General features: G+C 41.4%; 1 protein-coding gene and 1 long non-coding RNA gene across 7 annotated transcripts in view; one reads left to right on the top strand and one right to left on the bottom strand.

Annotated features, from left to right (window-relative positions):
• Nucleotides 1-2,169: 2,169 nt before the first annotated feature.
• Nucleotides 2,170-5,774, top strand: LOC122989119. The gene is made up of 3 exons (XR_006404944.1): nucleotides 2,170-2,552; nucleotides 2,907-2,978; nucleotides 5,179-5,774. It is a non-coding gene; the product is annotated as an uncharacterized LOC122989119 (long non-coding RNA).
• Nucleotides 5,775-8,304: 2,530 nt separating this feature from the next.
• prdm5 (PR domain containing 5) overlaps nucleotides 8,305-25,392 on the bottom strand; it is a 36,802-nt gene continuing 19,714 nt past the window's right edge. For 5 of the 6 annotated variants that reach the window (XM_044362267.1, XM_044362270.1, XM_044362269.1 and 2 more), the window contains 4 exons: nucleotides 24,298-24,391; nucleotides 16,834-16,919; nucleotides 11,848-11,952; nucleotides 8,305-9,972 (listed from right to left, as the gene is read on the bottom strand). In XM_044362267.1, coding sequence (XP_044218202.1) covers nucleotides 9,808-9,972; nucleotides 11,848-11,952; nucleotides 16,834-16,919; nucleotides 24,298-24,391 — 450 coding nt within the window. In that variant the 3' untranslated portion in view covers nucleotides 8,305-9,807. Of the gene's footprint in view, nucleotides 9,973-11,847; nucleotides 11,953-16,833; nucleotides 16,920-24,297; nucleotides 24,392-25,392 lie in introns of those variants that run through there. The other variant, XM_044362272.1, reaches the window with a different exon arrangement.

Genomic DNA, 25,392 nt, shown 5'->3' with positions numbered 1-25,392 from the left:
AGGCCTGATTGTGAAGCTCCTGTAATGATGTGAAAAAGGAGACTGAGATTTCAACACAACAGCTTTGAGCTATTGAATGCATTCTGGACACATTCCTCCCCCGACGTTACAGGATCAGTTTTCTCAATAGGTGGAGAATAAAGGGAGATCAAAATGGTAGCAATTTGCTGCGAGTCCCAGATTCTGTGCCAAGTCTTTAACACCTTGTTTGTTCTGAGGGGTTCTTTGTGTAAGGTCAGAAAAGTGAAACCTATTTTTAAGTTGACAAGGATGAGATACTTTGTGGCATGTGTGATATAGCACGCTAGCATCTACTGTAAGTAAAGCATGAAATTCGAAAGATGTTTGTTGGACACTTGACACTTGTTAGCTTTGTGGGCGGCAACAAAGCCACTTCAAGCCTCTGTTTCCTGTGGAAAATCTATGCTAAGTGTGCTGCTGTGTTACAGGCGGGGTGTTTCCTTGGCAGCAGGAGAGAATGAAATAATCATTAATATGTCTGAAGGGTAAATGATGTCATTCACAGTGAATAAATGTTGCTGTCAGACCCTGCAAGCCATTTATAGAGAAAGTGACACTTTGGGCTATAGTGTTTCACAAGCACAGTTATGTTACACAATGTAACATACACTGCACCCACACACCACACACACACTCAAACACACATACACGTGTAGCCCAGTCCATTGATGAAGGGTAGGATGATCTGCTTCCAGTTAGGTTGCACAGTGTTCCTGTTCGGCGAGTGTACAAAGAGATGGATCCAATTTCAAGACATGCTTTTAATGAAACTCAAACTGAAACACGTTTCTGATTGGAGAACAAAAACGGAGAATCAAAAGCTGTTGCAGAGGTGACCTGGGCTAAAGCGTGCTCACAGCTCTAAACACCAGCTCTTCACAAAAGACCCAAACTCCAAACAAGGCCCCTCCGAAGCATCCTGTTCCCGCAACACCGCAAAGCAGCCTGACGAATGTAGCCAGACTTTATACCTTTGCTATCTAGAATTACAATTTGTTTTGAAAACTCTATGACATATGGATAAACTACAATTTAGGTTGCTTATGACTTCCAGAGATGTAAGGGCCAACAGCTCAGGCTACTGAAAGCTTGGAAGGCTTTGAAGACAAGAAACATTTTGAAAATCAGTCGAATGAACTGAAATTTCAAACATATGTTGTCATATGCAGCACACACATGAAAAATGTACATAGGTAATAAAAACAAAAAGTACTTTCTCAGACAAGAAATTGTTTAACTGGATAAACAGAAAGAAAAGTTCCATCTTGAACATAATTTTATTCCTGTGTAAGTTATGAAGTGAAATTGGCTATGTTTGAGGCAATAGTTTGACATTTTTGGAAATACGCCTTTTCGTTTTCCTGCCAAGAGTTCCATGAGTAGATTAATACCACTTTTATTTTTGTCTGGTAAATATACGGATATGGCCAGCAGTAGTTTAGCATTAAGACTGGAAACACGGGGAAACAGCTAACCTAGGTCTGTCCGAAGGTAACAAAATCTGCCTACCACCACTTCGAAAGCTCACTACTTAACATGTAATACCTTGTTTGTTTAATTCGTAAAAATACGAAGTGTAAATATGTAAGGGACTATTTCTTGGCTGGTCGCAGTAACTTCCTGAAGAATTGTTGTCTGCTGCCAAGAAATATCATTGTGCATAACCCTCCATAAAACTTGTCACAAAGCCAGACTAGCTCCAGTCTTTGTGCTTAGCTAAGCTAACTAGTTCTTGGCTGTAGCCTTACATTTAAGGACAGATATGAGGGTGGTTCCTATACTATGGGCTACTATTCTTTTTAACTTTAAAACCCAGACATCTCTTTTAATGAGTACAGTGGGAAAAAAGTAGAGTAATTGTAAAAAAGTAAATTCTCCTTTGCTCTAATACTGCCATTTATGAAATTAAAACCAATTACTTAATCCTTTGAACCTCAACTTAGCACACAAGACTACATTTACAACACAAATCCCGTTCAAATGATCCATATCAGCTCAGGGAGTGAAAACCTCCAAGCGTTGATCTTAAATCCATTCTTCCAGTCAGACCACGAGGAAGGTCCATTATTTTCCCCACAGGGACTACTGTGTTTGGTGGTCCACTGCCCCGAGGTCTCTGAGCTCAGCCTGCACCTGTGGCTGGTCGTGTCCAGAGCTGAAGAAAAGAAAACAAATACAGTAAATAACTCTGCCTAATGGAGCTTAAGAGTGGCCTCGCTCATTTGCCGTGAAGAACATATCGGTCTGAAATGACTTTGAATGAGCACAATGCTAGTGCTTCGCGGTGTGAGCAGCCTCCTGTTCTGCTGTGCTTGAGTAACCTTGTGATGGTATCAGTTTAAACCGTGTGCTAGGAAAAAAGGGGGAGATGTGAGATCAACGACCGTAGGTTTGGTGCAGAGGTTAAATATACGGGTTGCCCACATTTGCCAGGAGAAACAAGCGGAAAGTCCTACACAAACATCATTGTCTGCTACTGAGGCACAAAGACTGAGGGGTAGTGCATCAAAGACTCATTCAAGGACATGGAGGTAAACTGTCTCAGACCACAACACAAGCTGAAACCTGAGACAGTAAATGAGGTCTTTCTCCATTTACTATCTGGTTATTTTCATTTTAAAAGAAAAAAGCAGCATTTCTCTCTTTTATGTGTAGTTTTTACAGGTATTATCTCGAAACGTTAGTACTATTGCACAGTATCTGTAGACAAAAGCATTATTCTCTGTACTATGTATTACATCCATTTTCACGGTGGCGAGCAGAAGCAGGATTTTACCTCTTCTTTGCTCTGCAGACAGGATTTTATTTATAACAAGGGTGTAATTTATGAGAATCTGAAGGCCCTGACTACTCCATAACCCGAGTCTGACTCACTCATTCTTCAGTGTGACAGGGCTGGGCTCCTGGAGTTATGAGATCAAGGCTGATGTCTTACAGAGCACCGCTCGGGGGAACAGGTATCTGCACTTCCTTATTTTATCAGCTCTCCAACAAGTGAACATGAACACGGGCCTCTATAAATCATTTGCTTCTGATGACAGCCTAGAGGCAGCAAAGCGGAGCATTGTCTGATGTTGTACATGTGTGCTGTCTTTTTTTTTTTTTTTTTTTGTAGCTTCGTAGCAATGTTGCATGACAGGCTCCTCATGCATCTGTATGTGTGTAATACACCTGCAGATTTTGAGGACTAAATGATGGCACTGTAGTTGTGCTACATCAATGATTAGGAGCCATTTTAGCTTTAGTGCGTACCGCCACCTTAAATGGGCACTAGCATCAACAGCTATTATCATCACCTGATATATGATGGGCTCTTTTTTTTTTTACACATTTCACAACACTGCCTGTATGCATGCACGTACATACAGTATTGCATGTGTTCATACAAGCTACTGACAGCTTTTGTTGATAGAGTGCCAAAACTGAATGGGTGTGGGAGTGAACCAGGCTGCTTTTATGCAAGAGGTCCATGACCTTGATTCTCTTTCCGCTCTACTGTTTCTGTTAGAGAGAGTGAGGAGGAGAAAGTGAACACACAAACATGCATGCATGTTTTTCAGCGTATGTATATCGTCTGGGCTGAGTGGGTTGTGTGTGTGTGACAGATATGGTCACGGTCAACAAGACAAGAACAACAGATTCATTACATTTGTTTGACTGATAACTTCCTGTGGAAGATAGATGTGTTTTGGCCCAGGCAGCTGTTCACTCTGACAACAGTCACTCCCCTCGCATGATGTCCCTGTATGGTGGGGGAATTATCATTCAGTGCACGTACGTGAGTATGTTTATGTGTGTGTGTGTGTGTGTGTGTGTGTGTGTGTGTGTGTGTGGTCTGGGTTAACAGGTTCAGCGTGGCTAATTCAGAGGGCCCAGACAGAAACCTTGTCCCACCTCACACTTTTCAGGAGGGCCACAGACACTGGAGGCCTTTCTCCATGAAGTTAGCATCCATGTACATGTTTGTCTGTGTGTGTGTCTCAATATGTGTGTGTGTGTGTGTGTGTGTGTGTGTGTGTGTGTGTGTGTGTTCGGCTGTTCATTGGAGCAAAACCTAAATCAGCACATGAAAGGTGTGTATCTCAGTGTTACTTCTCTTGCTGCTCTGACAGGAAACAGACCCTTACTGTGGTGTTTGGTTTCTCCAAACTCACACAGGACTCCATTTCAAGCATGGTGCAAAATTTGAAACAGAAATGTAGCATGAGACATTAAGGCCAATATTATGTCACTAGTTAAGTTTAATTCCACTGATTGCTCACTGCTGTTCCAAATATATAAATTTGGCAAGAATAAAAAATAAAAAAAAAAGATAATTTGCATGTATTGAAATTTGCTTTTTCTTTCATCCAATGCACCAATGTTTCACATTTACTTCAAATGTTCTTAAGCAGAGTTTAATAATTTCATTTCACAGCGCTGCGGTCTGTTTGGAATGAATGAATCCTCCTCTCAGTGTTGTCTCTGTGTGTGTTCCTGCAGTGAAACATTTGCAGTCATTAGCCCTGGCCTCTCTTGTCCTAACTGGTTCGCCAGCCCAGCGGGAGTTCTGTTATTTGTGTTGGGCCGTGTGTGTAACGCTGGTCTCCCAAAACGGCAAGATTATGGGGGCTGAGACAATAACAGTGCAGGGAGGGGGAGGATGAGCAGCAGTCTGACCAAAGAGAAAAGCGAGGAATTATGGAGTATCTCTCATCACATTTGCGCAAATGTTTTGGCTAGACCAGTTGAGTCTTCTCTGTCATCACTAATCACCTAACAAGAAATCCCTGAGCAGCACTTCGGTGGGAAGGAGAGAACCAGCAAGACGAGTGTGGTTGCAGGAGAGGCTGCCTTTTCACGCAGCAGTTTCAAATATTCACAGACTAATAAAAAAGAATGGGTTGAATTTGGTTTCTGGCAGCTCATCATAGACATTTTCCCCTTTGTGGCTCACACTGAACCTTGGCAAAGGTCAAAATCTTATTGGATTTTCTATTTTGTTGTATGTTTTCTGCCAAGTTGAATTTCTGCTTTGACAGCTGAACTTGAGCACAACATCAGCATCGTTTCTTTCACCCCTGCAGGCTGCTGTTGTCGTTTGTGGTCCATTTTGTAAGATCACACTTTATAAATGGCCGACCTTGTTTGACTTTGAAATCGGTTCTGTTGCTGCAGAGCATGGCCACGTAACAGAGACACGAGACATCCACCCAGCGTGTATGAAGTGAGGACAGCCCCGTAGTTCCTAATGAGACTGAGGAGTGATGGCACACAGCAACAATGTGCTGACAGAACTGACCAACACTAAAGCTCCAGAGGTGGATCAGCGCACTGACTGATGTCATCAACCCTCCAGCTTTTCAGAATGAGCCTCTATGTCCTGTAACTCACTGCAGTGGCCTTTCATCTCCTGTATTTCTTCACAGTTAGAAAAAGTCAACATTCTTGTTTATTGAAGTAAGCAGCTATACACTGCAACCACTGAGCCATTCTTAGATGTTATTATCTCCTGAGGAGGACAAAACTGGGAAAAGGAGACAATTCTCCATCATTCTTCTGGAGCGTTTCCTGGCCAGCTTTTCACCTCTGTATATTGTCGAGTTCTTGTCTCTCTCACGAGTCTGTGTCCAAGGCACCATTGTGCTCCAATGTTTCAAATGTGGTTCCATTTCCTGCAGGCAGTTTAAACATAAACAATCAGAGCACGCTGTTTCACCATCAATATACATCTACTCTCATTTTTACAGGGTCTTTCTGCATGGAAAATAAAATTTGATGTAGAATGACAGGACATGTTCCCAATCTTTGTTTACTCTAGAGGTGAAACAATTTTTCACGTTGAGTCGTAATAATTTAAAGACTAGATTAACTGATTTTTTGGCCACTTGGGGGCAGCGGAAACAAGCTGTACACACAACATTGATTTATTATTAATTAGCATCTTATGAAGTCATTAGTAAATAGTTGCCACCACAAGGCACAAAGCAACATTCATTAGGAGTACTGTTTCTGTCCACATGATGAATGTAAGTCCAATATTTATTCTCTTTTAACTCTGTTTGGCTCTCCACCAACTTCTGAGAAAATATCTGTCTCTATCCGTTAAATACTGCTAGTTATTAACTTTGTCTGCAGTTTGGTGCAAGAGAAGTAATGTACAGAAAGTTCAGAGCTTTTCACTGAGAACAGCTGCCTGCTACATGTGGAAACATTGATGAGAGCAGTGAGAGTGAACCAAAACAGTAAGGTTTGGTGCTGCACAACCAAAACAATGAGCTGAAAGATCCTAAACCCTTCAGTACAGCTATATATATATTTCTCTGTGGGTTTGTTACTACAAGCGACACCCTTCACATACACACAGTCATTTGATCATTATCAATATAAAGTATTGATTATCGCAGCTTTAAAAATTTAATTGTCAAACTCTGTAATGCATGACTAACAAAAAATCTTCAATTTCACAGACAATTTTGTGGTGTCTTGCTAAAATGAAGGTTTTGAGTATGGTGGGGGTGGGCATGTTAATGACAGTTCCTCTCCCAATTTCCTCCTAATGAAATAATTCCCGTCTACCTGAGCTGATACACCCCTCTCTTGCCTGGAGTGGAGTCTGAAGATTAAATTAGAAACATCTTGTAATTCAACAAGCAAGACAGAGATACCATGAGAATGTTGTGTGTATGTGTGTATGTGTTTTCTTCAGGCTAGATTTCGGCTCAAGCCCTATGGCTTGTGTCAAGCATTTGACCTTTTGCTGGTTTTCAGTATCAAGGCTTTTTAGGTACTCAAGTGCCCCAGTCTGTTTCCATAGAAATGTGGCTTTAAGGGAATGTCCATCACTGCTGAAAGGGTGACCCAGAATACCCAAACACACCCTGCCTGATCGTATTAAAATTCTTTTGGATGGCACTCTTCTCTGGGCACACATTCCACCTTCATTGGTCAAGCGAACTGGAAGGGAACGCTACCTATTGCTATGGCAACAAAGGCCAAACAGAGAGGTCAGACAAGCGTGTCCGTGTCATTCCTAACGTGACAGTGGTCTGCCATAAACCCAAGCCGGCGTGGTAATGATACTCCTGCGCAGTGGGCAGGGCTGGCGTTCGGCTTTGTGGAAACTGGTCGGGGCCCAGTCTGGCCACACTCACAAATGGGGAGGCAACACAGGAAACCGGGGCTTCCAGTAAAAACATGTAATTAGAAACACATTGACTGGGAGCTTTGGCATGATACACCCAGCAGGAAGGGAGAGACACATGCAGTAAGGGATGCACGCGGCGGAAAAAAAAAGGGGTTTGATTGAAGTGGAGGACAAGATCACTGGGGTATTGGGTCACTGGAAAGTCCCATGAGAAAATCATATGTTGTGAGGCAAAACTGGAAAACATGGACCTAGACATGGACAGTGACAGGCAAGACACATCATTACAGACACTGATCAATGAAAACCAGGAATATCTCAACACACAAGTCAGACATCTCAGACCTGTCAGTTTAGGACAGACAAGACATGTGGCAGACAATAATATCCCACTGTTGGAAATCCCTACTACTACTACTGTTTACAAGACGCAATATAAGTGCCACTGTATTTGAGAGTGCGTCAGTATGGCCTGGAGGCCTCACCACTAAAGAGCAGGCGGCGGGCAGCACGAGCCCAGTGGGCAGCGTGGCCGTGTGGCAGGAGCCACGCCCTGCATGGCCATGCGGTGAACCAAGCTCCAGAGGGAGAGCAGGTCAACCTGGCCACATGTGATCTGAGGACCAGAGTCATCACTGACCACACTCTTCAGGAAGCCTGACAGAGACTGATAGGAGTGCGGAAACATGCAGATTTTGACTGAGCAACAGAGATGAAATGTAATCTAACACGAGCAATAGTAATTAGTTAATTGTTCTACAAACGGTGCACACTCAAAGATGTGAAGACAGACATATTGCAATAGTTATGTGTTTTTAGGAAGCCAAAGCCACACGACACAAGATTTATTGAGTTTGAACAGCAGCCCATTTGACAAACTTCACAGAGCGCCGATGAGAACGACTCACAGTTCTCCCACTTTCAGTTCACCACACATCGGATTCTCACAGAGTTAAATCCTGAGATACCGGAGAGCGTCTGCAGGGGATGGACGTGAGAAATAGTCCCCGCATCCACAGAAGAGAAACCATCAGAGGGACTCTTTAGTGTGTGGCTTTACAGATCAGGCGAGTGTTGACTGTGGCCTCAGCAAAAAAGAAAGGGCCTTAATTAGCCTTCGCTCCCAGCAGACTGCCAACCCAAGAATAGAGGTTAGATTAACAACAAGAAGTGAACACTTTTAATCAACTCTCAAAGCGTTTCCTTGTACCTCTAATGTCAACAGTTCACAAACACGTAATTAGAGCAACCAGAGGAAATGGATGTTTGGTAGGTGATGATGAGGTTTTATACATTTCAAAATACAAACGTGTGAAGTGACAATTCACAGTCTACAGATGCAGAATGAACAGCTGGGAAATGTGGAAAGCAAATGAATCTGGATACAAAACAGGACAGAAATGCACTTCTATGGAAATACATGACATACTGTATTGAACAAAGATGAATGAAGAACTATGTAAACACATACTGTAAGGAACAATATCCCTGGGCCATTCATATGAAAACATGCAACAATTCATTACAAAAGTCAACACGCACAGTACTTTGGATTTGCTTTTCATCCCTTCTTTTGGGGACACAGCAACAGTAACATATGTTAAGCACCACTGGTCTTCACGCAACAGGTCATGGGAAAACACTTGAACCTATATTTTTTAGAGCTCATACACTAACAGGGATCCTGTAGGGGGTTCTTAACAAAATAAAAAATAGCCAAACTTATTCTTAAATTAATGATGTGGGTCAGTATTCCACGGGTTGTTGAACCAACAACAGTTTGAAGTTGTCCACCAAATTATGTCTAAAAACAAAAATCTTCATTCCATGGTGCAACAAACACCATTCATTTTTCTCAGCTGGTTCTCTTGGGGTCATTCATATCTCTTCAAAAGTGAAGGCTCTAGTAAATCTGACAAAGAGGCATGAGAGATATGTTTACACTCTCTGGATTTCACATAAATAAAACCTTTCTGTGTGTGCTGTTTCAGATTTGGTTAGGTTGCTGTTTTCTGAGGCCCACCTCTCCTCAACCATTCTGTTTTAATACTTTAAGATGGTGAAATTTGAAATAAAAAAGGACTTACAGTATGCTCAGTTTGGACACCAAAGAACAGGTGTTCAATGTATCAGAAAGGTGTAAACATGCAAAATGCAGTTAAAACAAAAAAGTGCACTTAAAGGTCTTTGGTCGCAAGTTTTCTTTAACACTTGGCAACTGGCCACAAATGTACAGTAAGGTATTGGTCAGTAAATAGTACAGTGGAAGAGGTCAGGCTGTAACAGTATGAACAGTAACACTGGTTAAAGGACTACAAGTGAAATGTCACAACATTTAATTTCCTCCGTGCCCTCTGAGCAGACCCAGCGGCTCTGGAGGCAGATCAAACAGATCTGGAATTTTGTTTGTTTGAAATATCCAAAACAATATCTAAACAATATGACAAAAAAATTACAAATGTACAGTCTATATTTCAATTTCAAAATACTCGCCCTAATGTTTTCCATATTCTATGTGTGTATTTTTAATAGCAACATTTCTGCTATCTATCCATCTGTGTATACAGTATGTATAGGCCAGACTGGCTGCATGAAGCACGAGACTGAACTTTATCTGAGGAATCAGATATCATTTTCAGTCAGTGCTTCCATAATTGGCTCTAGCTCTCTGTTTCCCCGTGGACGTTCTCCATATGTACTTTGAGGTAGTCGTTCCTGGTGAACTTCTTGTGGCAGAGCTGGCACTCTGCCATGGGCCGGTTAGGGTTGTGTGTCAGCTTATGCCTGCTGAGCATCTTCTTCAAGCTGAATGACAGATCACACACCTACAAATCAAAAAACATGAAGCATTTGAATCATTATACTTAAAGCGCACACACATTTTCCTGTTTACCAAAATCATCTGCTTAATATATAGTTGTATAGTTTTCATTTCAAGCTGTGAAGCCTTATCGCAAGCACAGCCGGAGACACAGAATGATTTGTAAATCACACGTGGCGGACCTTGGCGACAGAAATCCCGTTTTTCTTTTTTTTTTTTTCCACCAGTAGCGAGAGGGAATGCATGAAACTTAACATCCATCATAAATGAGCCATTTTACACTGTACAAATGACTCCATCGTCCTCTATCAATCATGGTAATCCGCCACTGGCTGGTGTTCAGCTGCAGTTCAACACACTGCTCTGAGAATCACAGCATGTGTCCTCCTCACTCCATCTGTGAAGACCTTCAGTGCAATGAATTACATACAGAAAATTTATATCTGTGGGCGAAAAATAGAAAGTATCAATGGAGGCGTTTTGAGATTCCTGTCAGATTATAATGCAGAAAGAATTTCTGATTTCAAACCACTATGTGGCTCAAAGTTGGCTCATTTCACTGCAGCCTATCTAGCATTACGAATACAACTAGAATCTATCATATTATCCATACTCTTATGGATGTGCTATCATGTTCTGGCTTTACTATCCAAGTGGAATTAAATGTATTTCAAACAACCTACAAATCTGATCCAGTGTCAGTAAAATATTGCACGGAGTGAAACGGTGACAGGAGTTGATGAGAGAGGGGCCTCCTCGTCTCATCGTAACCCAGATGTTACTGGATGCTTCTACAACATTTTTAATGCTGTTATGACAGACGCAGCTTATAGAGCCCTGTAGCCTGCTGGAAAACGTTCCTGGAACTGTGCAATCCTTTTGTATGACTTAAAATCCACCCAAAAATAAAATCCACATGTTATTTCTATTATCTTTAATAGTTTTGTGTAGAATTATTTACATGAAAATGTCTCTTCCAAAGCTGGGGAAAAAGAATCCAGATGAATGTTAAATGTTGCTGGAAGACACGTTCTGGTGATGCTTCGCTGACGATGAATAGGATACTGATTTTGTGGTCTTAAACAACAAATATAGACGATTCCCTGAGCACAGCCCAAACGAGTATCTGAGAATCCACATTTGGGTGATGGATTAGACCTATGATTGTTTTTTGATGTTCATCAAAGAATTAAAAGATATTTGGAATCTTGAGCTATGATCTAAAAATATTGTTCATGACTTAACTGTCAAGTATAATACAAACAATATAATGTTAATTCTGTTAGAAAGGTGTCTTGCTGCCCAGAATCCTTTGTAGAAGCTTCAGATACAACAATCTGGGAACTGATCTTTTGGCTTCATATTTATCCATCAAATTAAAAAGTTTTGAGAGTTAGATAGGATTTGGGATTTAAGAGATTCCTAAGATACTGTTGCGGCTTTCCAGATAAAAAAAAAGAAAATATAAGGAGCTGCCTTATGTTTCCAATTTTTCAAAAATGGCGATTAAACACAGCATTGAAAAAGTTTGTTCTAAACATGGACAACATCTTCTGCCGCGTGTTCCCTCCCCAGTCTCTGAGAATAATTATTACTCCTGCAGTATTATAAGCAGAGGGTAATTTCTTCCTCTGATCCTCTCAATGTGTTTACGTGAGATCAGCCCACTCTGCCCCTCCAGAGAAGCAAGATCACTATCTGCCTCTAACTGAGCGCCCCCCCCTTCCAACTTCTTCCCCACATCTGGCCTGGTGCCACAGCGCCATCACACACACACACGTACATACACACACACACACAGGCAAATACATGTAAGAATCAAGAGAGTGAGGACAGTTGCTGGCTGATCCTTTAGAGGTAGAGGTGGTTGGATACTCACATCACACTGGAAAGGTTTCTCTCCTGTGTGGGTCCTCATGTGCTCGTCCAGTCCTCTTTTCTGACTGAAGGCCTTGTTACACTCGCTGCATTTATACGGCTTCTCCTGCAGCGACACACAGACACACACTGCATTTAGAGAGGGCACTTCATCTGTCAGTGTGCGGCGGAACAATATATAAAGCAATACTTCCCCAGTTTGTTCACATATGGACACAACCTGGTGGAGGATTTGTGTCCATAATGCACCAAGGTGCACACAAGTGTAGTGACACACGTATGTGCGCACGCACGCTACGGGAGAAAAGCAAACAGACACGCACGGCACAGTGGAAAACACAAGATGTGGAAATATTCCTGTTACACACACACTTTTACACACTGATACCCTCTCACCTCGCACCCCTGTGTTCTCCCTGTGAGTTTATGAAGATATGAAATGAAAGACTGTACAGCCCCTGCAGTAGGGAGGAAATGACCGGCATAGGGGCCATCAAAAACACATGGATTCCTCAAAAGAGTAAGGAAAACACACCAGAGAAAATCCCTTTGAACGTATATCAGCGCACTGGCACTGTGGGGCTGTAGAATATCACTCCTCTGTCTCCACACCTCATCAGTTTACCAAAGAACATTTCCTCTGCGCCTTTTGGAGGACTGTCTCAGTGTCAGTCAAAGCGGCTATCTCACTGTGGGTGCGTTTTCACAAAAACTCCAAGTATGCATATGTGTGCGTGCATGTACATGTGTTCAAATGGGCGGACGACCTTGAAAAGTAGGTGTGACCTAAAATCTGAGGGGAAAAAGCGGTGACACCTAAAAGACTTGAGGAGAAATAAGAAGCATGGAGATAGTGGGAGTTGGCTCCCAGTGTCACTCTTTGGGAAGCTGTTTTTGACAAGACTGGCTGATAGCGAAGGCTCAACCCATTTAAAGCTTAGTTGTCATGGGAACGGGGTGAATGCAGGAAGTGAGGGTCCTGGGAAAGGCGCTATCATGTGGGCGGGGCAAGGAGTGCCCAGTGACAACAGGATACAAAAGGAGGTAAAGATCAGGTTCACTGCATGTGCGCGTGTGAGCGGGCACATGTGTGTGAGGGGATTTAAGTATGCAACTGTTTGTGCGCATGTGACAGAATAAAGGGGAGCATTGGGAAAAAAGCTTTGTGTGTGTGTGTGAGAGAGAGAGAGAGAGAGAGAGAGAAACCGGCCTCAAGGAAACACACTCAGTGGTGATCTGTGTGATGCAAATTTCCACTAACGAGGATCACTTCTCCCAGTAAAGAATTCTTTCTCCATAAGGGAAGAATGGTTCTTGTATGACAAAGAAAAAAAAAATCTATGAGGGGTCAAAGTTCAAAGGTCAGGAAACACATGGATGGACTTAGGTGATGTGGTGTACCCAGAATGCATCGCTATGACCCCGGTAACATCGAACATCTGTACCTGGTGACCTTCACTCTGCAGCAGCTGTTCACCCTTCGACCTTTAACCTGATCTTTCCTCTGAATCTGACCACTCTCCACAGACAGCAAATGTATAAAGGCATGGATGGAGTCTTGTTTATTTACTCCATGAAAGCCTCACTTCTCATGTGTCGTGTTAAATATGTGGATATTTGTAAAGCAGCATGCCAACAGGAAGTTGTTATGCTCTCATAGGCTTTAGGGTGCAGTTGTTGTGCAGTTGTCAGGATGTGTTTTCATATACTGAAAGATACTGACTGTTGCTAACTGATTGTCTAAGAGTGCTCATTTCCTTGCTGTAGGTGCTGAATGAAGACTGAGGAAACACATCCAGGTTTTCAGTACAGAGGATATTCTCATGTGATAGTATATTTATAACATTTCAATGATAGGAATCAGAGAAGTTGCAATAATAGAGCTACTACAGTTGCTCATGTCTGATCATGAGACAGTGTTTGTGGGTAGAACTGAAGCCATGGTGCAAGCTCTTTGCTTTGTATGAGTGTGTGACTTTAAATAAAATTATAATGATAATGATATACATATGTAATTTTGGTCATCCTGAACTGATTTTACAGGAAATGGTTGCCATGACGCGTAGTTTCCTCTTTCCTGGCTGCTTCTTTGATTCATGTGTTTCTATTATTCTGCGTATGTCAGTGATTGTTGAGTTTAAAATGCAATAAACAAATGTGATAATGAAAGAAAGACTTGTACTGTAATTGGGTTATTACTTAAATCCACAGTAACTGTCGTCTATTTTTTGCCCTTTTGCTCTCAGTATGTTAGCTTCTTATTCTCTTGTGATCGTTGCACAAAACAAAGGAAACTAGCGAGCCCTGCTGAATAGATAACAAAGCATCTGAAGTAGGTGTTAGAGATGATACGAGTTTCCTTTTAAAAATGCGAATGTGATGTAACAACATTACCACAAGTCTCCTGTTGTTGCTCTTCACCAGAGATAAATGGCACCAACACCAAAAGCAAAATGTAAGATTGAGATATGTAGAGATTGTTTAAATGAATTCCAACAAATAATGTTAGTTCTTATTCATACAGACTGATTTTTTTTTAAATGACAACCCTAACATAAATTATTTCATTATGAAAACAGTGAAAGCCTCTCTAAGTTTTAAAATTTACAGTACTCAAGCAGCCTGGCTTCATGCCCAAGAGCAAAATATGGAACCTTTCAGATAAAAAGTGTGTTTCTTATTAGACAACACACAGCCACATCCATTTGCATCCGAGATCAAAACAACATTATTAAAAATCTCCTTATTTTCAAAATGCCAGCAGTTCAGATTCAGCATTAAATGTGTTTCATTCTAGTTGCTGATGATGTGGTTTGTGGTATAAACACACAAACTACAAACGCATCCATCTCATGTCATCTGTACATTAACAGTGAGCTTCAGCTCCTTCAGCCAAATGACATTAGTTTCGCCGAACAGTGACTTCATCTGGCTCTGCTGTTTGTAACTGTTCAGCCCATATTTCAGAGCGCTGTGAGCAAAGGCAGATCTGGGAACATTAGGAACAAAACATCAGTCAGTTTAATCAGCAGCTCACTAGGAAATTATACCTGCCTGTTTCTACTGAGAGACGTCAACCTGGGCAGGATACCTCCATTATCGACACGATGTAACAGCAGAGCGCTGTGCTCTGGACAGCATTAAGGGGGAACAAATCTTTGATATTAACAGTGCTGACAGGACCCTACTGTCACACTCATAGCTGTATAAATTGATGATGGAAATCTATGATGAAATACATATTAAGTCTCATTCGTCAAACGTGACGCCGACACACACACACACACATCCAGATGCACAAAACGAGCTCATGGAAAGTGTCGCTTTTTTGGAGAACTTCAATGCGTCGAGGAGTGACGCAGGGAAATGAGCGACGTCCCGACCAAGGATATGACCTCATGACGTCCAGTACCACAAGCCTGTGACTCACTCTACACATTTCCAGGCCTTTAAAATAATGTTTGCTATGTCTTCTGAATGTAAGCAGTTGTCCAGAGAGTCAGCTGTTCTCCGTTTATAAAGCAGTAAAAGAGGGAATGTGAGTAACCAACACAGTGTGAATGAAGTGTATTTTCTTTTTGACTGTATTTACAATGTCTTTTGTGTCAGTATGCATTACTAGTTGCTGCTTCATGAAAGAACCTGTGAGTGTGGGAATTACCTCATGATTAAATGGGTTGGGAGTGTCACATAGACAAAAGACAAAGAAATGACAAGACTTTTCTCGCTAGGTGAGGTGTGTGAGAATTTCTTTATGCACACTCTGCAAAAAAAACAAAAGCTAAACAGAAAGTCTGAAGCGTAGCATCCAGATAAAAAGATAAAGTCGGTAGGACACCTGGGACTGAGTCGCTTTTTCATTTTCTGTCTCTACACCTATTCACCATCTTGTCTTTTTTTTCTCTCATCTCTCTGCATCCTGCATGAAAGTTTATATATGCATCATCGCTCACTACTATCTAGTAGACATCATGCATGTTGCTCTCACGGATTCTATTTACGTTTTGTGGTTATAAAAAAATGTATATTGGACAGCTGGTTGGCTGGGTAATCCCCACTCTAGATTTCTGAAGGAGATTTAGATTTACAGAGCACAGACTTATACACTTATAGTCAGAGTTATTTGGTGTTGCTTCACACTCAAACAAAGATTAACACAGGCAAACACAAAGAAAAGCCCAGAATGTAAAAGGAACATACAGTTAACTTCATTGCGTCAAACAGAACCAAATACAAACATACTTGTTTTTGAATGTCATGAATAAGGATCAAAATAAGGCAAAACTACTGCTGTGAAAGGGAAGACAATAAAACATTAAAAGCAGTACAGTTAGGTTTTCAAAGGCTTTTTTCACAGCAGACATTTTGATTTGTCACAGCAGGGGAAACACAGGTGTTACTAATAACATTAACGATTGCTCCGTTCTATTCAAGTGGCCCAATAATAATACAATATAGTGTGACAGTGAGCCAACATGCACAACCAGGACTCTGAAACTGAAGCAGCTAAATGGAATTCAGCCATCATTAAGTTTATTATTTACACCTGTGCTTTTCCTTCTGTGAGATGTCAAAATGTCTTTCATGAAAAAGGCCTACGGTGCATTTGGTGATGCTTTGACTGGATAACCATGCCAATGCTTTTATCACTTCAGTAAATATATGATAATGCCACCACAGCATGCGGCAGAAATAAAAACACAAAGGCACATAGTTACACTTGAAGGTTACTGTGTAGTAAAAACACTGTTGAGTACAACCACAACTGTGTCACAGTCAGCAGCACTTGATGCACCAGAGTAGATACTCTATACATCCAAAATATCTATATTGTATCCAATCAAGTTTATTAATTGTGAAATCTAAAATTATGACCGGTAACGTGAGAAAACTAATGGTGTTTGTACATAGTGGAGTAGCAATTAATAGCAATGGAGAGTACACAACATCTACCCTTAAAGGAAAATGAGAGATGGTGAAAACTTACTCGAGTGTGTGTGCGGATGTGCATCTTCAGGCCATCGTTCTTGCTAAATGCTTTGTCACAATAGGGGCACTGGTACGGACGCTCACCTAGGGAACAAAACACCATCAGTGTGCATGAGACCACATCATTCATATATAAAACTGATACTGTACCATACAGATTTAAGTTCAACCTTCAACTCTATCAAACAGGAAGACATTCGCAGGAAGAATCTTACTGATCACAAACACACATTCACAGAAACAAAGATGTTCTCCAACATGACCATCTTAAAGACGTGAAAAATGTGTATATTTAAGTATCTTGGCCATGCTAAAAAGTGTGACGTCCTGCCTCACGGATAGTTTAGGTGTGTGTGCTGCTACAATACCTCTGTCCTGTGCCTTCCTGTAGGTGCTGTTCCTGACATGCTCTAACACAGATCTGACCGGGCTACTGGTACAACAGATATTATTCACTTTGAACCAGTCATTTCACTATTCACTCCAGAGCAAACATTTGTGTTGGCTTGAATTCACGGCTTGCTGTCTGAGCAACAACTGGCCAGTAGTTTAGGAGCACATCAGAGGCAATGCGGCTTATCCTAGCTGGATCAAAAGCAGTTCAGCCGAACTCCTACAGATCCTATCTGAGCGCACACCGATGATGACAAAGAGAAAGTGACAGGCTGTCAGTCAAACAGTCCATGGACACATGGATCTGTTTACCCTGTGCTGATCCATGGGCCAGATAGGAGCACCACAGTTGATTACTAATCTATAAAAAGGATATGAGGTAACCTATAGAAGTGCACTGAAATGAAAATCTCAGACAGGAAAATACAGTATAAAACTGACAAGAAAAAAACCTGGGTTGAATAATTGCTTAATTTATTGCATAGCTGTACTCTTAATCAGGAAACTAGTACAATCTAAATCAACCTCCTGTGTTCAGGAAACTAAAACGAGATCAAGGAATCAAACAATAAAAAGGTATTGACCTTTTTTTTTCTTAAGTCTCCTTCCTTATGATATAAAGACTACTCTCCTCTGAATTCATCTATATTCCTGCAAGTGTATTCAGTGCACTTAAATGATACGCTAAAATTAGACATCACTGCAGCACAACGATCTAATGTCTTAATAGTAACGTAATCTCTCTTCAGTGACTAATTGTTGAATAGGCAAGTGAGTCATTTTATTGATGGGGGAGATGTTTTGCCCCTTTAAGTAATAAGGTTAATTAGCTGTGTTTCCTTGGGATTCAAAATGCAAAGATGCTTATTAAATCAGAAAATCCATCTGGGGAATATATGAGAGGAGTAATATTATCCCACTGCTATAAACACAAGTGTTGGAGGGATATTTCTCTTCTGTTTCTTGCAGTAGGTCCAAGTCTGGTTATGCAGCCAAGATGTGAAATATTGATTGAGGTATACAGTAAATATTTAAGACAATTTTTATGTTTATTACATTAAATATTAAGTAGAGAGGACAAATGTTAAAGGATTGATTAATATGGTGGCAGAAGCAAATGTGTTTGTATATGTGGAAATTATACATTTGAATGATTTCATTTGAATATTGCTGCTGGTTTTTCATGTTATTTTTTTCTGACTTGATGAGATAAACTCATATAACTATTTGTGGAGTATGACCACTAATTTGACTCCATCTTTTTTTTTAGACTTGATCTTTCAAATGATTCACATCTCATGACGTCTATCTTCCAGCAGAGAAGATACGACAGCGGTCATGTAGCAGATACACAAGTGGGGGTCTAAATCCACCATAAATCCCCCACAAGAGGGCTTCAGAGGAGCACAAGGATAAGCGCTGTGACGCAAAGTAATAAAACGTGTAACCTCACGTTGGTGTGGAAAGGGTTAACGTGACATGTGGACTGATTACACATACCAAAACATGTGCACAGGGCAGCTCACAATTCTGTCCCAAAATCCCCTCCTGCACAATTTCAGCCTCTAGGAGGCCTTTTGTTGACAAACAGGAAAATCTGAATGCCAGATGTGTTTTGAGACAGAGGAGAGTAAATCCTATGTCTTATGTAGCATGTGTGGTATCGGGTTAAGGCCCCGCACTAGCCTTGGGGAGTCCTGGGGAAGGCATTAGTGTGCTAATAGCACCGGAGCACAGTGTGCCAGTGTACTCTGCGCCTTGGATCATATCCCTCCCAGGAGCTGGCTATTGTCAGTGAATACACAGCACAGACAACCACACCCTGCAAACACAGGGGCTCGCAATAAGTGCACGCCAATTCACCTACTTAACCTATACACTCTCTGGTTCTGGACATGTGTGCCTCATCTGGAAAACAGAAAATGATGGTATTCGATATTCTAAAAGAGGTCATTCATAGATAGATTTGCTCACTTGCAGATCCCATGTCTTACTCAATCTTAATAACAAACACTGCTTTCATTTCTTTTCCAATAGTCCAACCTGCTTGGAATAAAATAAGAGCAACTCAATCTCTTAGTGAAACAGGAAATAAACAAATGCTACTAGGAAACCTAAGTAGTAACATTCTTGCAACATTCGTCTCTGTTATTCGTGCGAGAGGCTTTGTGTCTGTTCCGCTGAGTGTTACTGTAACTAGAAACCCTCCACTTATTCTCCAGATTGAGCCAGATTGTTTGGGGATTATGAGGGGTGGCTGCAGCACTGAGCCAGGGCTTTATGTGTGTGGAGATGGTAACTGATTTAGCATGTGCTGAAACAGTACACCATCTCTTTGACCCCGGGTGTCTCCCCCGCCCCCTGCTGTGGCCCTCACACTCCTTGTCTGCTAATCGATCCGTTTGGCACCCCTCGTGTGTTGTATATGTGTGCATACGGCCGTGTGTCTGGTTAGCAGATGGTCGGCTTTGTCGTTTGCCTGCCGCACAGCGTTCGTGTTATGGAGAACGCTTTGTAGCTTCGGGCTCTGGTCTGAAAGACATTAGTGCTGTCCATCAGAAATTAATTCCTGGCTTCCTCCAGTTCAGCCAGACAGTGGCCCTCCACTGTCCTTCTCTCTGCCCTGTGCCACATGCCGACAGGGGCCACGGAGGTAATGTGATATTGGTGTGTTGGAGATGATAAGAGATTGCCTTTGATGAGCTGTAGGAACGCCCGACAACTTTTACACTTGACCTTTCCATTATAGCTGGGGTCTCGGTAGATTTCTCCACTTCCTCAAACAATTCTCCATGTGAAGATACCTGTATCAGACAAGTCCATGCCCGAGCCTAACCACAGACTCGCCTTACCACACATGCAGCAGATCTGAACTCCTGACACGTGTCCCAAAACACAATCCTCAATCCAAATAAAGCATCTGCCCAGCACCAAAAAGGAGTTAAAGCTATATATAGCATTATAGCGAAGCACTATTCATCATAGGGACAGACAATCATTCAGTACATGGTGATTTTACTTTACAAGATTGTAACCATGACCACAGTCAAGACAAACAAAATCATCTGTGCGTTAATAGGTTCAGTGATTCCAGAGTTCTACCAGATGTCCATTTGAGGGCAGTTGTTCTGTTTTGAAATCACTTAAAGCTGCAATGTGTAGCTTTTTAAAACATCAAAATATGGCTGTGTATAATTACCATAAAAAAATGAAACCATGATCAAAACAATTAGTATCCTCTGTCTCGTGCCAGTGGTATAGCTAGTGCGTGTTTAAGAAATTAAGACGGCATTTTTCAAGAACAAAATACTTTAGTGGAGTGTGCTGTATACTGACATGAATATTAATAGTTGTCTCATTGACAAATGCCTATTTGCACACAAAAAAAGCAGCCTTCTGATCTTGTGCCAAAGAGCAATCTGAATCCCAGCAATCCAAAGTAAATTACACAACAGAAAATGCACATAGAATCTAAATTTAAGTAGCAGCAATTTTCTGATGTTAAAATGTTTCATGTAGCACACAACTGTAACACAAGCCTTTAGTACAGTGAGGGAGATCTACTTCACTAGTCATCTGTGGTGCAAAAGTTACAGAACCATACTCTTACTCTACGTCTCTGAGGAAAACCAGACACTGAGTTTTGGCCCATATGTATATCATCTACTGTATATAATCTGATAATAACAGACTATAGGCTTTGACAATGACAGTTCCCCTGTGTCCTGGATCTGTGAGAACTTGGACTTGTTAATTTGTTGACTTGCCACTGGCTCCTTCTATTGTGCCTTCATTTGATTACTGACTGATTAGTACATCAAAGAGGTATGCCACTGATTTTACACATTTACACAGGTCGTATCATGTCTGCTGTGACTCTGAATGTAGCTCTCTATAAGCTGAGAAAATAACCCTGATCATGTCATGCATTATGGGATATTTTGGGAGCATGACCTACAGTATACTTGAGTCAAACAGTCAGTTTCTGCTGCTTCAATTTTGACCATAAATCTAAAAACTTCACAGAAGTGCAATAACAAATTGCTGGGATGCTGCCTTAAAGCCATGTGTGAATTTTTATAGCAACTTTAAATCATTCTGATGATTTTTGTTTGTAGTAAAATGAGACAATTCCAGTGAATTCTCAGCATGGCGTCTCTGTTTTGCTTTTAACTCAGTCATGTCAGTGTCCTAGTTAAATTCAACAGTGTAGAGTCGACACTTTGTAGTGGTGGCTATTCTTCGTTTTATTCTGTCTCATGTTTCTGTCTGTTACATTTGCAGTGTGTTACAATGTTGATGGTCATGAACAACTCACTTGAACTATTGATGTGTTTCATAGTCAAGGTTTTTTTTTGTCTGCTGAACCTGTGCAAACACACTAGAGACATCCTCGCCTGACTAGACATGTGGAAAATCTGTATTTACAACATGGACACTAAATCATGATTTTTAAGGGTTAAAATGCATATAACACTGATTTGTTGCAACACAGCTCATGGTCTAACACTAGGGATTGTGCCCAAACATGACATGTCCTATGATGTCAGTATGACACCGAGGCACTGGGTTCTGTCAACATCTCCCTTGACATTAATATTTTTCATGACCCCACTTTGGTTATTTACCACATCATGGCACACATGTTGGGAAAATCTACTCACACTGAGCTCTGATGTGGAGAAGGACACATTTGCATCATGATGGGGCCAAAAAGAATAATTTAGAAAATGACAGAAACATCCATCATGACTACTGAGTTCCACAACGTCTTCAACATCCACGTCCAAGTTTTTGACAGCTCACACTTTATGGGTTGTTGGTGATCTCATAAAGGCTGTTCTATGAGACGCCTGCCTCTGTCGCGCTACAACTAATTTGTCTGAGCTCAGCATGATGTTCAAACCAAATTAAACTGAAACATAACCCAAGCCAAATATGCAGTATAAATATACAAATATACAGAGATTTATGTTTCCAATTTTTTTATTTAAAGCTGTTTCTCACTTTGCCCATTTCTCTCATAATTCTCTTCAGTGTTGGTAAAATGATCGGGGAAGGAAATCTCCAAGGAATCCTCCTCAAAACAAAGTCCTCTGTGTTTAGCAGGTAAATAATCAATGCTGACTTGTTCCTGTGAAGCAGGAAGACAAACAAGATCAAGCTTTCCTGTCTGCCATCCAGAGAAGCTGTCGATTTAAAGGTCTTCACCTCAGCTGGTGGCCTTTTTTAAGAGATTACTGACAGAATAACTAGCCATCTCTAAAGTTTTACTTACATTAACGGGGTTGTTTTATGATTTACACATTCCACATTTATCACACAATTTACATACCCAAGGATGAGTTACATGAGCCATGTGTGCCAACGAAATTACCCTTCACTGTTTGAAAACAAGATGAGTCTTGTCAGGATTGTCGCTCAGGGAACGACTCACACTTTTCACCAAAGCTTTTTTCCCCCATCACAAAAAAACACAACAAACAAAAAAATCCCAGTCTATAGAATGAGGGGACAGATTTACAGCCAGTCAGGGTCAAGGGTCATCCTGCTGGATGCTTTCTTGGAGTGGTCTTTTCTCTCTTTACTCCTTTCTTTCTTTGAGGTGTCCCCTCGGCTCCCACCCCTCCCCCAGCATTCCTCTCTTTTGTTTATTCTATATAAATACAATCAGACTGGGCTGCGGCCCACACTGGTTTACATTCTCCCTTTCTGTTGGTTTGTCCTTCACACATACACATGTATGAAAACACACACATAAACAGCTCGCACACACACTGATACAAAGGAGGCTGTTGACAGAGTGTGGTAGACTTGTCAAAGGACCATCGTCCTGCTACCACACTGCTTTACCGACGCTCAATTACATACACACTTTGAACAATACACACTAACCTTAACAACACCTGAAGAGAGGCTACACATATATGATTTGGGCTGAAATAACTGTTAATATGATAAGAGCTGTGGAATCCAAAGGTAAAAAGGTGTGAAGCTAATGAAGCTGACTAAGACATTTATGTGGGCTGGTAATGATGCCATTCCTGCACCTGGATTCAATGGGAAGATCAGAAAACATTCCGCAGACAGGAAGACTGGTATGCTTTACAGAAAATTGCCATTTTTGACAAACCTATTCAGCTTAAAAGGCCATCAGCAGCTGTGTCTTGTTCCAGAAGGTAAACAAAGTAAAATGGCATATTCAATCCCAAAAAGACAGTAGCACTGTGTAACAATGGGGAGGGAACATGGCAAGGACAGAGAGATGAAGTTTAAGTGTTAGAAAGGAAAAGAGGGAGACAGCCAGGAGCGGGCAGAGAGACAGAGTGAGTGAAGGAGTTTAGAGGCCAAGAAGTGTGTGTGTGGCCGTGCCAGGTCTCTGCACCAGTCTGTTGGTAAGGAAACGCACAGGAATGTGTAGCTTTCCAGTTTAAGGCAGTTTAATGAACATCCAGGGCTCTATTTTTGTGGCGGTGCAAAGGCTGGTGCAGGCATTGAATTTTAATGTTAGAACATTTTTACATGTTGGAAGTGACCTCGCCACACTGACTACAAGTTGACTTTTGGAAGTAACAACTCTTAAATCAACATATTTACTGACTGTCATGAAAATCCAAAAGTTTGGCCACCACTGCTTCTTCTGTGTAACTTTAAAATGATGTCAGCAGGTGGGTTCATCACTCTGTACTGTTTGGTTGCTGCAAAACAAAACAATATAGCCCTCTCTCCCTATAAGAAATCCTCTATTCAGTCTGAATATCAGGCTTGGTATTTATGTGGTCTCTCATGTTGGAGGACCAGGTCTGTTTCTAATGCAACATGATACAGTTGATAATTTGGTCATTGACTGGACCAACACATTTAGAGCAACATACAGAATCCAAGTTCAATTTGATTATAGCAAGAATGCCAGTGGAGAATTTTGTACTGAGCTAACGATTGAAATATGACTTACAGCTCTATGGACATGTGTAGATACGACAGCATGACTAGCACTGATACTCCAGTGATGGTAATGGCAGCTGACTGAAGGTCGACTTAAAGCATTGAACTATGGAGGGCCACTGACCTGTGTGGCTGCGGATGTGGACCCTTAGCGTGCCGTTGCTGGCAAACTTTTGTCCACAGTACGGGCAGATCTTCTCCTTTTCCCCCGTGTGTGTCTGGGAGGGAAATGATAAAACAGACATATGGATGATGTTAAGAAAAACATTTGTAACATTCATCCTCACATCCTTCCTGCATTACAAACTAAAATGTGATCTACTGTGATAGCTGGGATTCAATGTCAGGACGTATCAGATACTCATCAGAACATTCTAAAAAATAGAGAATTAAGCTTTATCATACTGTATCTTTAAACAACTGTACATACAAACATAATTTGATTTTGGTACTTTTTGTTTGGTGAAAGCAACTCCGGGATCTAGATTCCACTTTAAATGCTCTCTTCAGAGCATTTTCTTAACTGACCTGTCAGATTGGGTTAAAAAAAAAACTAAATTTCAGTATCCCCCATACTGCAGCACTAACAAATGAATGGAGGTGCACATGTTCACATGACAATGGATCCACTGAGCTGCCCTGAGGGCAGGATCAAAGAACACAGATGATGCACGTATGTATTCATCTCCCCTTCCTCTTTGCTCTTCTTCCTCTCCCTTCACCTCCCAGCAGTCCACTATGTTGAGCTCTGTGGACTCATAAGGGCTGCACATGCAAACAGGGAAGAAGGGCATGTGGAAAGGGTGTACTACCTCCTGTACCTTTCCCTTCACCCCTTCCCCCTCGTTCCTCTCCTTCCCTCTTTCCTTGTTGAAAAGTACGCTCTGAATTCCTCTCCTGGCCTGTTGTAAATTCCCCGAGAATAATCGTGAGTTTGAAAGGCTCAAACTCAGAGCGACAGTTTCAACAGCAGTACAACAATACAGGAACACCTCCTCTCTGGGCCCCCATCCTTTCCTCCATCACCCCACTGTGTCCCTCTGACACCTCGGGTGTTTCGTTACAAAGGCTCCATCCACACACACACACACAGAAACACACACACATGCTCACACAGACACACACATACACATGCATACATCCATGTGAGTTTCCAAACATGCACACACACTCACACACAATCATGCACAAACAAATCCACATATACGAACACATGTGT

Source organism: Thunnus albacares, chromosome 9 (genome assembly GCF_914725855.1).
Source record: "Thunnus albacares chromosome 9, fThuAlb1.1, whole genome shotgun sequence".
NCBI lineage: Eukaryota > Metazoa > Chordata > Actinopteri > Scombriformes > Scombridae > Thunnus > Thunnus albacares.
Note: the sequence above shows the minus strand (reverse complement) of the source record. Positions and strands in the feature narration are given on the sequence as shown.